The sequence below is a fragment of the Onychostoma macrolepis genome, chromosome 18, assembly GCF_012432095.1.
Source record: "Onychostoma macrolepis isolate SWU-2019 chromosome 18, ASM1243209v1, whole genome shotgun sequence".
Taxonomy (NCBI): domain Eukaryota; kingdom Metazoa; phylum Chordata; class Actinopteri; order Cypriniformes; family Cyprinidae; genus Onychostoma; species Onychostoma macrolepis.
In genome coordinates, this window is record NC_081172.1 from 25,161,466 (window position 1) to 25,178,463 (window position 16,998).

The 16,998-nt window shown below is 34.4% G+C and overlaps 1 protein-coding gene across 1 annotated transcript; it reads left to right on the top strand.

Annotated features, from left to right (window-relative positions):
* The first annotated feature begins 1,011 nt into the window (after positions 1-1,011).
* On the top strand, positions 1,012-16,924 carry gnb5b (guanine nucleotide binding protein (G protein), beta 5b). The gene is made up of 14 exons (XM_058750504.1): positions 1,012-1,282; positions 1,389-1,461; positions 2,084-2,233; positions 3,593-3,704; positions 5,130-5,266; positions 5,845-5,886; positions 6,422-6,498; positions 6,724-6,856; positions 8,313-8,456; positions 8,803-8,894; positions 12,634-12,682; positions 13,183-13,279; positions 15,494-15,660; positions 16,001-16,924. The coding sequence occupies exons 3-14, from the start codon at positions 2,108-2,110 to the stop codon at positions 16,010-16,012; spliced, it is 1,188 nt and encodes a 395-aa protein (XP_058606487.1). The 5' UTR covers positions 1,012-1,282; positions 1,389-1,461; positions 2,084-2,107; the 3' UTR covers positions 16,013-16,924.
* Positions 16,925-16,998: the final 74 nt, after the last annotated feature.

Consider the following 16,998-nt stretch of genomic DNA (forward strand, 5'->3'; position numbering starts at 1 on the left):
TCCCCACCCCTAACACTATGTTGCTACAGCATCACCCTGGCATGGTACAATGAAGTACTCCATCATGTGAGTGTGCAATGTCACATACCTCAGAGTATTGACAACAGGGCCATCTGCTGGCTTGTAAAATTTACACAACTGCTTGAAGCCTGAAAATTGAATGAGTGTTTCCTGAAATGAAATGTTGGTTTAAAGTAACCCAATTCTGATATTTTGTCATCCACTCATGGATGAAATATAGACAAACACAGCCATGGATTATTCTTTTACACTCTAAAAAACATGGTTCTTTAAAGGTTCTTTACATGTAATACCGGTTCTATTTAGACCCCATTTTGCTATTGTTTGTATTTTGTGTTTTATTTCCTTATGAATTTATTCATTTTCATTGCCAGTTATCATGTAGTAATGCATTAAGCTAATAACTAATATTAATGAAAATAAATGATTATTAAAAAAGTTCTTTATAATTTCATATGAAGGTTCTTCATATAAAAATTATAAAACATTTTCAAAGCATAGTTCTTTATGGAATCTCATAAAAAGTGTTCTGTTTTTCTGGTACTGTTACAAGTCCAACCACTTGTAATTTCAACCTTTTTGAAAGTTACAGGCCCATAATTTTTGCAAAATAATAAAATGGAAATTTTCAGCCTTTTTAAAATGGAATGTTCCCTTAATGCTGATCAGTTTGGATCAACATGACAGAAATTTTGACAGAATTTTAATTTTTTAATCACTTTAAGCATACATGGCAACATTTTGCTAGTATAAATGGTTAGAAAGGTGCAGAGCCAGTATGAGAGAGAAAAAAATAAAAATAAAATAACATGATGATACACTTGTGCCTGATCGACAACAATTCCACCTAGAAAACAGTAGAGGGATACATTGAGCAGATCAAACGTTTCAAGCCTCTTTAGTTTTGAGAGGTTCAAAACAGCTCCCTCTGGTGACTTAAAACAGAAATGTCAAAAGCCTATGACTCCTCTCCTCTTCTCTGCAGCATGTAGCAGGTCAAATGGTGTTGAGATCAATCTGCATGATTTGGCTCAAAACATTTTGCATGACTACGTGCAGTTCAGACATTTTGTTTTGCTTTTTTCACAGTTTTGCTTGAACGTCAGTGTAAAGCCAGTGTTGATTCCTCTCTTACTCGGATCAATAAAGGCCAAAGTTAAGATCCAAATGGCTAATTGAGCCACATAAGTATTTTTGCTGCTGTTTCACTGATGAACTACTGGGCCTTAGCTTTAACCAGCTTAAGCAGTAGCTACTATTTGTGAGTGTCTCTGTCTCTGATCGGCTACTATTTCTGCTGGTGAAACTTCTCCAGGGTTAAAATCCTAATGCTACAGTAAGGAGCTTATCGTTTGCCTCTCTCCCAGGCTCAATCCCTTTCTCCTAACTCTTAAGACTGCAGCCTGCAAGCCCGCACCTGATACAAACATCTTTTGAAAGGTAAGTTTAAACAAATTGATTTTGCAGTATAGTGTAAATATGGAAAATGTTATGAGTGTTTACAGGTGTCTATGAAACAAAAGCATGTCCTTTTACTGCTCTGTTTAGGTAAATAGACTGAGTGTATTTGAATGCAGTCAAATATTGAACATTACTGTGCTCTGGGAACATTAAAAATTTCTGTTATTGGTTACAATTGTTATTGAAAGATTAACTGATGAGCATTAATAGGCTTATGTATTTCCATTTACAAAACGAAACATTTGTACTTTGAATGTTGAGTATTTGTATTTAATTATTTATTAGTTGGTATTGCATGGACTCAGCATTTCCTACTAGTTGGATGAAACACTGACACTGTGATACTTAATGTTTTGTTTACCATTTTGTGCTCATCTTAACAGCTACTTTTTGTCTGTATAGTAAATGCACAAACCATGGCAAAAATAAACATTAAAAAACACATGAATTTATGCACTTTCTGTTGAAACAGGACATTTGGTCAGGGCATATCAGAGATAGTTTTTTCAAATAGTGTTACATTCATGATTTGTGTAGTCTTTCAGTGTGTGTGGATTTTGGTTATTGGGAATACACTTTTTTTTCCTCCTCATGTGTTCAGGTCCAGCCTCAATCAGACGCAAAGATGTGCGACCAGACGTTTTTGGCCATCACGTTTGGCCCGTGTGATAGCTGCAGTCAGAACAAACCTCTGTTGAATATATATCTGAAGAATGAGCCCATCAACTACTGCTCCTTGTGTGTGGAGCTGGTATGTTATCCCACACTTTAGCTGCTTCAGGATCAGTTCAACAACACAGTGTGTATTTTAAGGCTTTAATCTCTCAGGACATGATTTCTTTCCATCAAATCAGCCATCATTGTTTTAATTAATTTAATGTATTCAAACTGATAATATTACATGAATACTTCTGAGTATATATATATATATATATATATATATATATATATATAGCAAAAACACTCATGAAATATCACCTTATATACCACACAAAGACCTCAACAATTTGTACATGAAGCACTGCAATTATATTTTTAAGTATAGAACCAAACACATCCTGCCAGATTTGGGACAGAAACACACAATCATTTTCCCCAATTTAGGCCTATTTGAATTATAAAAATGCATTTTGCAAACTTTTTGAATGATTGTTTGTTTTAAGAAAGTTATTTTTTTCACCGCATTTATGGAATGTAAATGCTCTTAATAGTCTTGATTTCATTTATCTGAACATTCAAATTTGTGAGATTTATCCACCTGGACAGTTTTAAGGTTAAATTATTATTATTATTATTATTATTTGATTTGATTTTTTTTCTGTCTTTTCATTTGATGATACTGATTTGTGAATTTATTTTATGTTGTTAATAGGGGATTTATGGATGTTAATTAATAATTAAAAAACATTTAGTAATATAGTAATCTGTTTTTTTGTTTTGAAAGTAAATCTCGAAGCAAATATTTGTTTATTTATTTATTTATTTTTATTATGTATGTCATCTTTAAGAATTATATACTGTTAAATTGTCACTTATATATTTTAAAAACTGTTACACTGACTAACGCTGATACTTTTGTCCTGTTGATTTAATGGCTCAGAGTTTTGTCTCAGAGGTGTCAGATACTGCAAAACACATCCTCCTATCATCACTTACACAGAACAAGTGTGTAAAGTGCTTTATCTGTGAGCTTTCAGAAAACACATTTAGGCTCTTAGAGAACAGCACTCTTACTTAGTACTTGCTTGTATTTGTTCTAGTCACATAAGTAACCAATGAAATACCAATCAAAACAGCATATACGAACACAATAAATTAATTAGAAGTTACATCAAACAGTTTAAATGATAAAAATATGATGGAAATAAAATTAAGTTAGAAACATAGATTTTAAAGAGTGAATATAAATCGGATATAAATGTGATTTTGAGCTTCAGTCAGTGTGCTCCAGAAATAGCTGAATGTGATGCTGATGGTGGTGATGTGTCACGTGACCCTCGCGCTAACGTCAGAGCATCATCAGCTGTGCAGACTGAGCTGCATCAGTCTCGGCTCATAATAAAGAGCATATTTATTGACATATTCGTCATCCATCTGTGTTTTCTTAAAGATGGCCTGTCAGGGACTAGCGAAGGGTGAAACCATCCACACGCTGAAAGCGGAGTCTGAGACTTTGAAAGTCAGACTAGAAGAGGAGAGAGCTAAACTACACGACGTCGAGCGTGAGTAAAACACTAGAGCTAGACGTATTTAGGCTGCTAGATCTGAAATATCAGCAATATCTGCCAAACACCAGCTAAATGTTAAGACATTAATGTATTTCTTCTGTGTCCATATGATCTAGTATCCATAAAATCATGTAGACGATTTAATTATATATTACGAGGACCAGGATATAAATCTTTACGGAGAGATTTCAATTTAAATATAACCTTTGCTTTTTGGTAACTGCTATTCAGGACTGTATGCTATATATTTAACATTTGAGATATTCAGAATTGTTTTGCAGAAGTGCATGGAATTTCGGAACTGTTGCCCTTGTCTTTAAGTTTGTGGCAGAAGTCATGACAAAACATGTCTTATAGGATTCCACACAAAGTCTGCATTAAAAAAAAAATATTGTTGTATTTATACACATTAACTGTAATAGTTTGCTGGAGTAGCCTACTATGCTGGCACCCAACATGTTTTTTTTTTTTGTTGTTTTTTTTCTTTCACTGATGGTTTTATTGTCATGTTTGGAGTTGACTGTCTGTATTTGGTATGTTATGTTTATGTCTGTGCTTATTTAAATGGATGTTCATAACAGCCTTTTGAGATAGTATGATGCTGGCAAATCTTTTAAAAACCTGATTATGTTTCAGTTGTAAACTATAAACATTCTGTTTAAATCCCCTTGATACAACAAAACTGAAAAACTGGAAATATTTTAATCTCTGTATGTGTTTACTTGAAATATTCTTGCACCGATTAGTAGAAAATGTTTTTTTGTTTTTTTTTTCAATATAAAGGTGCAAGTTCCCAAGTAAGTAAAAAATGAATAATCATAGTGATCATTTCAAATGAGCAAATTCAAAGTATGCATTTTTCTTGCAAACTCAACCAATGACATTATGCTCTGCCAGTTGAACTACAGGAACACTCAATATGATTTTGTCCAGGTGAAATTTTTCAAGAATGAAGGGTTATTGGCCTGTATTCATAAAATCACAGTATGATGTTATTGTTTTACTAAGATTTCTGTAGACTGATTTGTTTTGTTTTTGTCACAACTGTTTAAAATAAAGAACTACAACGTGGATTGTATTTATAAAGGATGTGAGAATATATTATAACACGTATTTTGAATGTCATCTATACACCAAGACAACAATTCTCACCATACAAAATGCAACAATGGTGATAATACAATATTTAGATTTTTAAAACAAACAAACAAACAAAAACCTAAACAATGCAACAGTGTAATTTATTCATGCTGCAATGCATGCTGGATGCAATCCAAGTACAATTTTACTATTGAAACAGAGGATGATATTGTTTGTTTACAGTAATACAAGTATTGCATCTTGCCTAAGCTGAGTTTTAGGAAACGTGCTGCTTCAGGTGGTGATGTGGTTAATGTAGATTTGTTTTTCTGACTCCAGTGCATCAAGTGGCAGAGAAGATAGAGGCTCTGGGTCAATTTGTCATGAAGACCAGGAGAACCCTAAAAGGACATGGAAATAAAGTGCTGTGCATGGACTGGTGCCGGGACAAGAGAAGAATCGTCAGCTCCTCTCAGGTAACAGGACATATCATCACGGTACCTAACCACTGTTGAAGTGTGTAGACACGTTGTTGTTGTTGTTTTTTTTGTTTAGTTTTTTTTGATAATGTGATGTGTTGTCTGAAAGAGTTAGAAGCTGCAGTATATCAGTTATTCACAATCTTTATTATAGTCAATGAATGACGCCTTTGTGTTCCTTCACAACAAGGCAAAAAGTCACTCTCCAAAACCTTCACTCTCTCTGTTCCTCTCTGGTGAAATGAGCTGCCAATCTCCACCTGAACTGGGGAGACAATCACATCTTCAGAAACTGTTGAAAACACACCTATTCCACAAGCACTTAAACACCCCACATTCTGAAATCAGTTCACTAACACACACACCCTCCCCTTTACATTTCCTCTCTTCTCTAGCTTGCTTCTTAATCTAGTTATCTAATAATAAACCTGTCATCGAGTATTACGAATATTGTTGGCCCTTTAACAAATTGCTTTATTCCTCTTTTTTTGTAAGTCGCTTTAGATAGAAATGTCTGCTAAATGACTTTCATTAAAAAAAGAAGAATTTACTGAAATGTTGAATCTCTCCTATAGGATGGAAAAGTCATTGTGTGGGATGCATATACAACCAATAAGGTAAATCTTTCTATCTGTGTCACACAGTATTCTTGGGTGATGTTTTGCAGTACTAGAGCTGTTCAAAATAATAATCTGCATGTTTTATAGTTGTAATGCACTCTAATGGAAACCCAGGGTATTAGTGCCAAACTAATCTGGCAGCAATATAAACACACGCATTAACACATCAGACATGCAGAATCTTTTTCTTGTGTATACAGGACCATTGAAATACTCAGACATATGTGTACATAGTATTTTTTTAGTGTTGCATTCTCATTGTGTGTTTTTGATACATGGGTTTAATAACATGTATGGAGAAAAGCAGTTAATGCAGTTTTTCTATTTGTGTATGTGGTTTGTTGACATGAAAAAGAACAGAAACTTAATTTTAGTCATTCATTAGACATATTTGCACCTGCAGTGCAGTTAGTTTAGTTGTTCCCTGAAAACCCCAATCTTGATCAGTCTTCCACTCTCCATTTTCTTGTATATTATGTATATTATGTGTACAAAATGTAAATGATTTTTTTTTGTGATGTGCGTTATATAGGAGCATGCGGTCACTATGCCCTGCACCTGGGTCATGGCTTGTGCTTATGCCCCTTCCGGCTGTGCTGTAGCTTGTGGGTAAGCATCATGAGAGCGTCATAAGCGCTATTAGTAGTAGTAAGTTTCATAATTTCATAGGTCACAGCTGATCTTAACTTCAGAGACTATGAGCTGTTATATTATTTAAGATATATGTCTTCTGGTCATAGATAGTAATGAAATCCATATATGAGTCAAAATAAAATGTTTTATTTGTCGTGCATTTCTGCAAAATGTAAACATTTGTCTTTGTCTTTCATTCAGTGGTTTGGATAATAAATGCTCCGTCTATCCTCTTTCTTTGGATAAAAATGAGAACTTGGCAGCTAAAAAGAAATCTGTGGCCATGCACACCAACTATATGTCTTCCTGCAGCTTCACCAACTCTGACATGCAGGTGAGTGTGTGTGTGTGTGTGTGTGTGTGTATACAGGGTTGGCTATGCTTCTGAAGGTCTACATTTTGAAAACATTCTGTTAAAAGCCAACTTGTTAGGGAATTTGATGTGTTCCTCACTATTTTAAGCTTATAAAGGTTTATGTGAGAGTTAGGATTAGAGTTTAACAAATACCATTATTACCATTGGAAGTATAGCGCAAATTAATTTCTATTTGTAATGTCATATTCATTGTGAATACATTGATTTTTCCACCAAAGTTTAATAAGGTAGTAATTTTTGCTACTGTAAAGGTTTTACATCTTAAACAATTAAGTGCTCTTTACAAAAATGTGTTTGTTTATATCAGGTTTTTTTTATTTTGTTTTGTTTTTGTTTTTTTGGTTGTGTAATAAATTGAGTTCTACAGTATTTTTGCATTGCTACCAGACCCTGTGTGATGTTGCATTCATGTAATTTTACATAGACTGTACATTTATTTTATGCAATTTATTTTAAATCACACCAACACATTACAGTCACAGCCCTAAAAATGAAGGGTAAAAACTTTTTTTTGAGCTGCAGTGCACTATGTGCAGAGATGGTCAAATTATATTAATTCATAGTTTAATAATTCAGCTCTAATCAGTGCCTCTGTGGCAGTGATGGTTCTATAATGATTTAGCTGATATTTATAGAACATAAGCACATTTCTCATATATCAAATATCACAGCAATCCCCTGAATTTCCCCTGATGTGATTTCTGCTTTTAAAAATAACCTAGACATGGATCAGTAAGAAAAGGGTTTTTTTTTTATTATTGCTTTTTCAGCATTGGTTCTGTGATTTGGTTCAGTGAGTGTAATGAGATGTCATTTGGAATAATTAATTCTAAAAATAATCACTACAGCTTTTTGTTGGGTTTGTGTTTATCATGAGTGTGTTTTGAAAAAATGGTTGGGGTTTTCTCTCTCTACATCGTCTCACATCATGGATTTTTCCTCTTTCGTGAAAATGTTCCTGTCAGTGACAACAAAGATAATAAAAAGACGAAGTGAAATATTGTTTTCGTCAAGACAGGGGATTCAGTGCATCTATTTATAGAAGAGTAGAAAGTGAAAATTCTGTGGCTTTCAGTCATTATGATTTTTGTAGGGTTTACTCCCCCAAACTGATTTAAAGGGATAGTTCACACAAAATTCAACATTGTGTCATCTACTCAACCTGATGCTAGTTGTTTTTTAATCTAGGTTCTTTAGGACAGTTGAGGAAACAACAAATATTGTATTGCTGCATGTGTTTGTGTTCCTGACATAATGGTAATAATCAATACCTCCACTAGAGGGTAATACAGGTGTTTTATATATACTTTTATACTTTTTTTTTTCTTCAGGTCATTACAAAATGTCAGGAAGAATTTAAAGTGATTTATACTTGCTTATCCATTTATTCAAGTTGTGTGTGTGTGTGTTGCAGATTCTGACATCAAGTGGTGATGGGACATGTGCATTATGGGATGTTGAGAGTGGGCAGCTGCTGCAGAGTTTCCATGGTCACTCAGCTGATGTTCTTTCATTGAACCTCGCACCCTCTGAAACAGGAAACACCTTTGTATCAGGGGTCAGATCCTCAAAACACCATCAACGCATATACTGTTTTACACACACATCCCAACCCCCTCTTACATAACACATGTGTGATTACTATCATTAGAGAAGAATCAGTGAAATACTCATTTCAGTTTATAAAGATGAAAGAAAGCACTGGATATAAATGATTATTTCTAACCGGCCATCATTAACATTATAGGTCATGTGGATTGATTTTACATGTTAGGATGTTGTTCAGTCACAATGTCAGTTTGGGTAATGTGTAGATATTTTTAGGACATCATTCTCCAGAGATTCACCCTGTTGTGTGTGAGTGTTGTTCTCCCGGTCTCTAAAGTGCTGTGTGTGTGTTTCAGGGCTGTGATAAGAAGGCTAATGTGTGGGACATGCGCTCGGGACAGAATGTTCAGTCTTTTGAAACGCATGAGTCCGACATCAACAGTGTGAAGTGAGTGACCCGCACTTTCTGATAATGCTCTAAAGCTATGTTCACATCACAGTTCTTTAACCTCACTGCATAACATTGTGAACAGCAATTGAATCTGATATTTTCTGATATCTTGGCCACTTTATTATGTGGAAATAAATCGGAGAAATATCAGACTTTGTTCACAATCTGACTTCAGTGTAAACAGTCTGCTTTCATCATAATTGCTTATTTGACACTGAAGGACAACAAAAGCAGCCATTGGTGTGATATAGTAGAGTAGTAGTTTTATAGCATTTATATACTTATTAATATATAGATTATATAATAGATTATATACTGTATATATACACTACTAGTCAAAAGTTTGGAATAGGGCTGTTAAATCGATTAATCACAATTAATTGCATCCAAAATTAAAAGTTTGTGTTTACATAATTTATGCATGTGTACTGTGTATATTTATATATATACTGTATATATACAGTGCCCTCCACTAATATTGCCCCCCTTGATAAATATGGCTGTGAAAATAAATCTGCATTGTTTATCCTTTTGATCTTTCACTCAAAACATTTCACAAAATTCTAACCTATCATTGAAGTAAAACAATTGAAAGTGGGGAGAAAATCTGCACATTTATTGGCCACAATTATTGGCACCTCTAGAAATTCTTATGAGTAAAATATCTCTGAAGTATATTCCCATTCATATTTACATTTTTTAGCACACCAGGGTGACTAGGAGCATGAAATTGTCCAGCCATGACTTCCTGTTCCACAGGATTATAATATGAGGAACACAAAGGCCAAATGCCCTTAATCATCCATCACAAGGAGTAAAACCCTAAGAATATAGTTCTGATGTGCAGAACAAGATTGTTAAGCATCACAAAATAGAAAGTGGCTGTAAGAAAAGAGTTAAAGCACTGAAAATCCCCATTTCTAACATCAGGGTAATAATTAAGAGGTTTCCAATCAACTAAAGATGTTAAAAAATCTGCCTGGAAGATGACGTGTGTCTATATCATCCTAATGCTCACTGAGGAGGAGAGTTTGAGTGGACAAAGACTCTCCAAGAATCACAGCTGGAGAATTGTAGAGATTAGTTGAAACCTAAAAAACTATATATCAAACATCCCCAACATCCCCTACATCACCACATGTTGTTTGGGAGGGTTTCAAGGAAAATTCTCCTCACTCATCCAAAAACAAACTCCAGCAAATTCAGTTATCAGACACAAATGGAGCTTCAAATGGCACTGGCTTCTATGGTCAGATGAAACTGAAAAATGAGCTTTTTGGCAGCAGACCCACCAGATGAGTTTAGTACAAACAGGGATAAAAAAGTACCCCATGTCCATGGTTAAATATACTTCTGGATCTTTAATGTTGTGGGCCTGTTTTTCTGCCAGAAGTCCTGAACATCTTGTTCAGATGCATGGCATCATGGATTCTATCAAATACCAACAGATAAAAAATCAAAACCTGACTGCCTCTGTTAGAAATCTTATAATGGGCCGTGTTTGGATCTTCCATCAGGACAACAATCCAAAACAAACATCAAAATAAACACAAAAATGGGTCACTGAGCACAAAATTAATCTTTTACCATGGCTGTCTGTCCCTGTCCTCTGACCTGAACCCTACAGAAAATGAGTGGGGTGAACTGAAGAGAAGTAGTACTAACATGGAGCTGTGAATCTGAAGGATCTGGAGAGATTGTGTATGAAGAAAACGGTCTCTGATTTCTTATCAGGTGTTCTCCAAACTCCTCAGGCATTGTAGGACAAAGCTGTTACCCTGGGAAAATGGCGTTGCAATAATTGGGTGCCAATAATTGTGGCCAACATGAACTAGAGAAAGCATTTATTTCACAATGAGATTTTCAATTGTTTTACTTCAATGATAGGTTGGAATTTTGTGAATTTTTTGAATGAACGATAAAAAGGATAAACAATGCAGATTTATTTTCACGGGAGCCTTTGCTCATATTTACCAGGGGTGCCAATATTAGTGGAGGGCACTGTGCACACACATTCATGTATATATTGAAGAAATATTTACATGTGCATATATATATATATATATATATATATATATATATATATATATACACACACACACAGAGAGACTTTTATTTAGATTTTTTTGGAAAAAGTCTGTTATTCTCACCAAAGCTACATTTAATAAAAATACAGTGATATTGTGAAATATTATTGCATTTTAAAATAACATATTTTTTATTAATATTTTGCAAAAAGTAATTTATTACTGTGACGGCAAAGCTGCATTTTCAGCAGCAATTTCTTTAGTCTTCAGTGCCGCATGATCCTTCAGAAATCATTCTAAAATGCTGATTTAGTGTTAAAGAATTTCTGATTATTATCATTGGTGAAAATTATTGTACTGCCTAATATTTTTGTGGAAAACATCATATATTATCATTAAAATATGTGGGGTAAGTAAAACTTTAAAAAGAAGAAGTAGTTATATACTTCTATTCAGAAGTGAAATTGATCAAATTCATGAAATTGGCCAAAACTGACAGTAAAGAAAATGTTACAAAATTTTTCAAATAAATGCTGTTCCTTGAACAAAAAACAACAGCAAAAACATTTTTACAACAACAATAATATTAATAATAATAATAATAAATTAATAATAATGTGAGTGCAAAGACTGTTGGAGTACTGCATATAAGTGTCAAACACAAACACACATGTATTATCTTAAGTGTTAGGCTGTGAGGGAAAGTTATTACTCAACTATTCAGATTTGTATTGTGTTCAGTGTTAAATACAACCATACGTGTATTGAATGTTTAAGTTTAAAACCATAGGCACTAGTTGGCCTCTGCTGCTATAACAGCTTCCACTCATCTGTGAATAATTTCCACTAGATGTTGCATCATGCCTGTGGGGATTCACTTCCACACAGAGCATCAGCAGTGATGTTGGAAGATGAGTTTTTACTTGAAGTTGCCATTTCAATTCACACCGAAGGTGTTCATTTGGGTTCATGTCTGGGTTTTATGCAAACCTGTTCTTCCACATCAGATTCAGTGAAGCATTTCTAAGTGGGCCTATCTTTTAGGGGCGCAGTCAGTGTCATGCTAAAACAAGAAATGTCCCAATTATACCTAAATTGCTTATATTGGGAGATTGTATGTCTGTATGCTTGATTTGATGTACTTTTTACCAATGTTCAAAGCTGAAATAGCCAAACCTGTTTATTGGAATAGGGCGCTACATAATTTGGGCCATGTATGCACAGCATATACTTCAATGATAAAATGATAAAAGCTCACATGACCAACCTCACAAAGAGTTAGAATTGGAAATCTGTAGTGTGAACATTAGTGTTGTCTCTGTGTTTTAAAGGGATAGTTCACCCAAAAATGAAAAAATGTTCCAAACCCGTAAGACATCTTCATCTTCATCTTCGGAACACAAATTAAGATATTATTAATGAAATCGGAGAGCTTTCTGACCCTGCATAGACAGCGACGCAACTGAAACATTCAAGGCTCAGAAAGGCAGTAAGGACATTGTTAAAACCGTCCTCTTGACATCAGTGGTTCAGGATCAGAAAGCTCTCGGATTTCATCAGAAATATCTTAATTTGTGTTCCGAAGATGAACAAAGGTCTTACGGGTTTGGAATGATATGAGGGTGAGTAATTAATGACAGCTTTTTTATTTTTAGGTGAACTATCCCTTTAATTGTGTATGGAAATTTGAACCTTTTATATGAACGCAGGTATTACCCTAGTGGAGATGCTTTTGCAACTGGATCTGATGATGCTACGGTAAGTTTTTCTACATTACAACACACCAGTTACCCCATATCACTTCAAAACAATCAATTGGTTTCTCAAAGTTTACAAAGGATTGACAGAAAGGTTCACAATCAATAGTGTAAAACCTGTTACCCTGTGTCCACTGATTAATACTCCACCTCCAAACACACACACCCTCTTGAGCCGGACTGAGATGAATGGCTTGATAATTGGTTTAGTTAATTATACACAATGATCTTTTGATGACTTGATGATGCTTTAATAATGTTGATTGTTGTTAGGTTTAGAGACACTCAGTTGACTGATTATGTGCGATTAGAATAGATGTTTGTGTATTTAGGATTTAGTAAGTCTGCTGTTGTCATATTCCAGTTCAAGGTCCATGTAAAGTGTCTTTGTTTTCAAATCAGATCTTGTCACCTGTTAGTCAGCCAATGATCGCTGAGACTCAACGTGTCAGACTCTGTAAGTTCACACTGATCTCACTGTGAACTTTCGTGTTGTTTCAGTGTCGTCTGTATGACCTGCGAGCTGACCGTGAGGTTGCCATCTACTCCAAAGAGAGTATCATATTTGGAGCCTCTAGTGTGGACTTTTCCCTCAGTGGTAAGAAGGCGGACACGGGCCCTTAAAGCAGAGTGTTTACCTAAAAACGAACATGTATATGAATAAATGTAATAATTGATCAAAAATCATTCATTTACCCTCATGCCATTCCAATTTTCTTTGTTTTTTCACTGAACACAAAAGGAGAATGTCCCAGGTGTTCTTTTTCATACTTTGAAACTGAATGAGGACTACCATAAAAGCACCAGCCACAGAAAAATCATAAATTCACTCCATATTTCAAGCCTTTATGACATCTTGAGTGACAACAGACCAAAATTTAAGCTTACACTTTTTTTTGATGGTCCCCTTTAGACATTCTGTTGACTGTAATACCTTTGAAACTACATGTCAACTAACTCGTATTATAGTATTAGTAGGGTATTAGCATCTTAGGGTTACTAGAATAAGCTGATGTGTACTTGCAAAGTTACTTATGGTCAACAGAGTGTATAAAGGGACCATCAAAATAAAGTGTTACCAAATGTACTCATTATTCACTGAAAATCTTTACATCAGCTGCTCAACATCAATTTACATCAACTCTCAAGACTCAACTTAGCGATTGTACCTTCAAATATGACACATTATAAGGATAGTCGTCATAATTTACTCAACCTCATGTCATTCCGAGCCTGTATTACTTTGTTTCTTTCTGTGGAATTCAATGAAAGTTAATGGCGTCTCTTGTTGTTTTGGACCCCACTGACTTTTCACTGTGTAGGCAAAAAACAGTTGAAACATTCTTCAAAATATCTGTGTTCTACAGAAAAAAAGAAGTAATTCAAGAAGTTATGCATGGTAAACCATCCCTTCAAAAACCTGTCATGCCAGATTTGATATCAAACATCCATCTTTTTTGACTGTATCATCATTAATGTCAAACTTGATGGGACATGTTTTGTGCGTCATTTCTGAATGTATAAGAATGACATTTGAGGACTGTGATATTTTTTATAATTATGATCTAATTCTCACACAGACTTGTACAATGTATGCGTCATGAAGCCTAACTGATTTGTTTATGTGCTTTTTGAAGCTTGAAATCCAGTTTATTTTCATTGCGTTCCAAAGAGCTAGATTTCTCTTTATGTTTTAATGGAACAAAGTCACACTGGTTTGAAACGGCATGAGGGTGAGCAAATGATGACAAAATGTTCATTGTTTGGTAACTGGGCATTATGTTGCTCTGACATCTCACTTGCATGTGATACACTGACTCTCATACACTGCTCTAGGTTTTTTCTAGGGTTTTTTATAAGTGCACTGACTATACATTCCTTATTTTAGTTCACAGGGAACATGGTTAATACTGATGGATATCTGCTCTAATATAACCCAGGGTTTCCAAGGATTGTAACTCAACAGAGTCAAATAAGTGAACAGGCAATTACCTCAGCTGTGGCGCCAACACTTGCTCGGATAGAATGTGTCTAACATGTGTCTCATTAGGGAATGTATACTTATGACAGTTATATTGCTCAAGAAGAGTATAAAGATGTACTGTAGTCTTCAAAAACACATAACATGCAAAAGTTATAATAGAAGGCTTGAATATGACAGTCATGACATTTACTCACCCTTATGTTGTTCCAAACCTGTATGACTTTTGTGGAACCCAAAAGGAGAAGTTTAGCTAAATCTTTTTTCCATGCAATAAAAGGGGATTGACAGTGGAAAGCTAAAAAAATATTAATCAAAGTCCATAAAAGTACCACAAAACCCCAAGCCTTAAGAATCTTCAATCTAGCTGTCAAATAACAAAAAGGAGTGATTAAAAGAAAAGACAAAAAGACAGTTCATATTCTGTAATATTTCCACTTCACTGACACTATAGAATGAGAGCAAAACTTGAACTGAATCGAGCTGGAATGACACTATGTTTTCCTACTTTCCTGCTTTATACAGTAGCTGTTTAGGAATTGATGAACTGTTATTGAACTGAACATTGAGACATTGACAGTTATTGAACTGAAATAAATCAAATTGAACTGTCTTGAGCTTAATAATTGCCTTCTGTAGAGATGACCAACTCATTTCATAATTGATGAACTTTGTACTGTTATTGAAATAAACTTTCTTTTGCAACATTTCTGTTATATTCATGTGAAGCTGCTTTGACAATCTGTATTGTATACAGTAAATGTGACTTGGCTTAATATTATACTAAACAACAACATTTTGTCCATGTTTCCTATACTATTTTTTCTACAGGCCGATTGCTGTTTGCAGGACATAATGACTACACCATTAATGTCTGGGATGTCCTGAAAGGTACCAGAGTGGCAATTCTCTTTGGCCATGAAAATCGGGTCAGCACCGTCAGAGTGTCCCCTGATGGGACTGCGTTCTGCTCAGGATCATGGGATAACACTTTGCGGGTGAGTGTCCGCTTCAGGTCCTCTGGGGAAAGAGACTTACGTAATATACTGTATATCATGGTTTTGCTCTTTACTGGCATCAGGGCCCATAGATGGTAGGGACTGACAGCGGTTGTAGGTGTTTTACACCATCCTGTGATGTCTGTCCCTTGAGGGCAGCAGGGGAATTACGCAACATAGGTTATAGTTTCCCCGTGGCCTTTTCTGTCTAACCTTCGTAAGGTGTAAAGAATAGAAACTTCTTTGTTCCTCTTTTGTGTATTAGCATACGCTGTGGTGATCTTCTTGGTTTGTACTGAACTATTTTATCTCCTAATTTTATCTCATTTCTTTGTTGCAGATCTGGGCTTGAAGAGTTCTTCTACACCAGCGTGAGAAGATATTTGTACTTTGGCTTCTCAGTATCACAGCACACAGTGGGGATGATCTAGAGATCCTGATTTTTTTATTATATTAGCACAATTAGATGTCTCTTTTCCTTGGCTTCTCACCAAAATATATATATATATATATATATATATATAATAATAATATAAAATACAGTATTTGAAAAGGATTGCCGTTCAAGAATTAGTTTGTAAAATATTTTTTTAAATTAAAAACGTAAATGTTTTAATATAATTATCTATACTTTTGTAGGTATATTTTATGGTAATGATTTAAAGAGAATTGATTTCAGTAGGCTCACTTGTACATTTGGTCTAGATCAAATACGCATATATCATATATCAATTCAAGTTTATTTGTATAGCGCTTTTCAGGATACAAATCGTTAAAAAGCAGCTTTACAGGAAATGACGTTTCTACAATATATTTAGTAGTAGCTTATCAGTGGTGACTATGTCAAGTTGGTGTACAAATTTACTTTCATGAATGAAATGTTCATGTTTTGCTTGCACTAGAATTTCAAAAAAAAAAAATATATATATACATAGATAAGTGTTTAAAGTGCATGTTTTTTGTTTTGTTTTGTTTTTTTTGCATCAAGTGTAATATAATCAACATTTAATAATCACAGTTAGCTGATTGATTTGTTTGTCCACATTAGTATTGTTAGCAGTTTCCTGAAAATATGTTTTCTATTGTTTGGTGTTTATAAGTGTTAAATATTGCCACTGTATTCGGGAGAATTAAAAGTATTTTCCTGTTTTTGTGTTTGTTTGAGTGTTTATAACTACTGTGTGATAAACGAGTTAAATACTGAAATGTAAACACACTTAAAAAAAATTATAAATAAAATAAATATTCGTCAAAACATAATTGGAAAATCTTCAAATGTGAGTTTTACTGAGATTGTTTACATAAGTTACATAATTCTTTGGGAATCGATGGAAACCG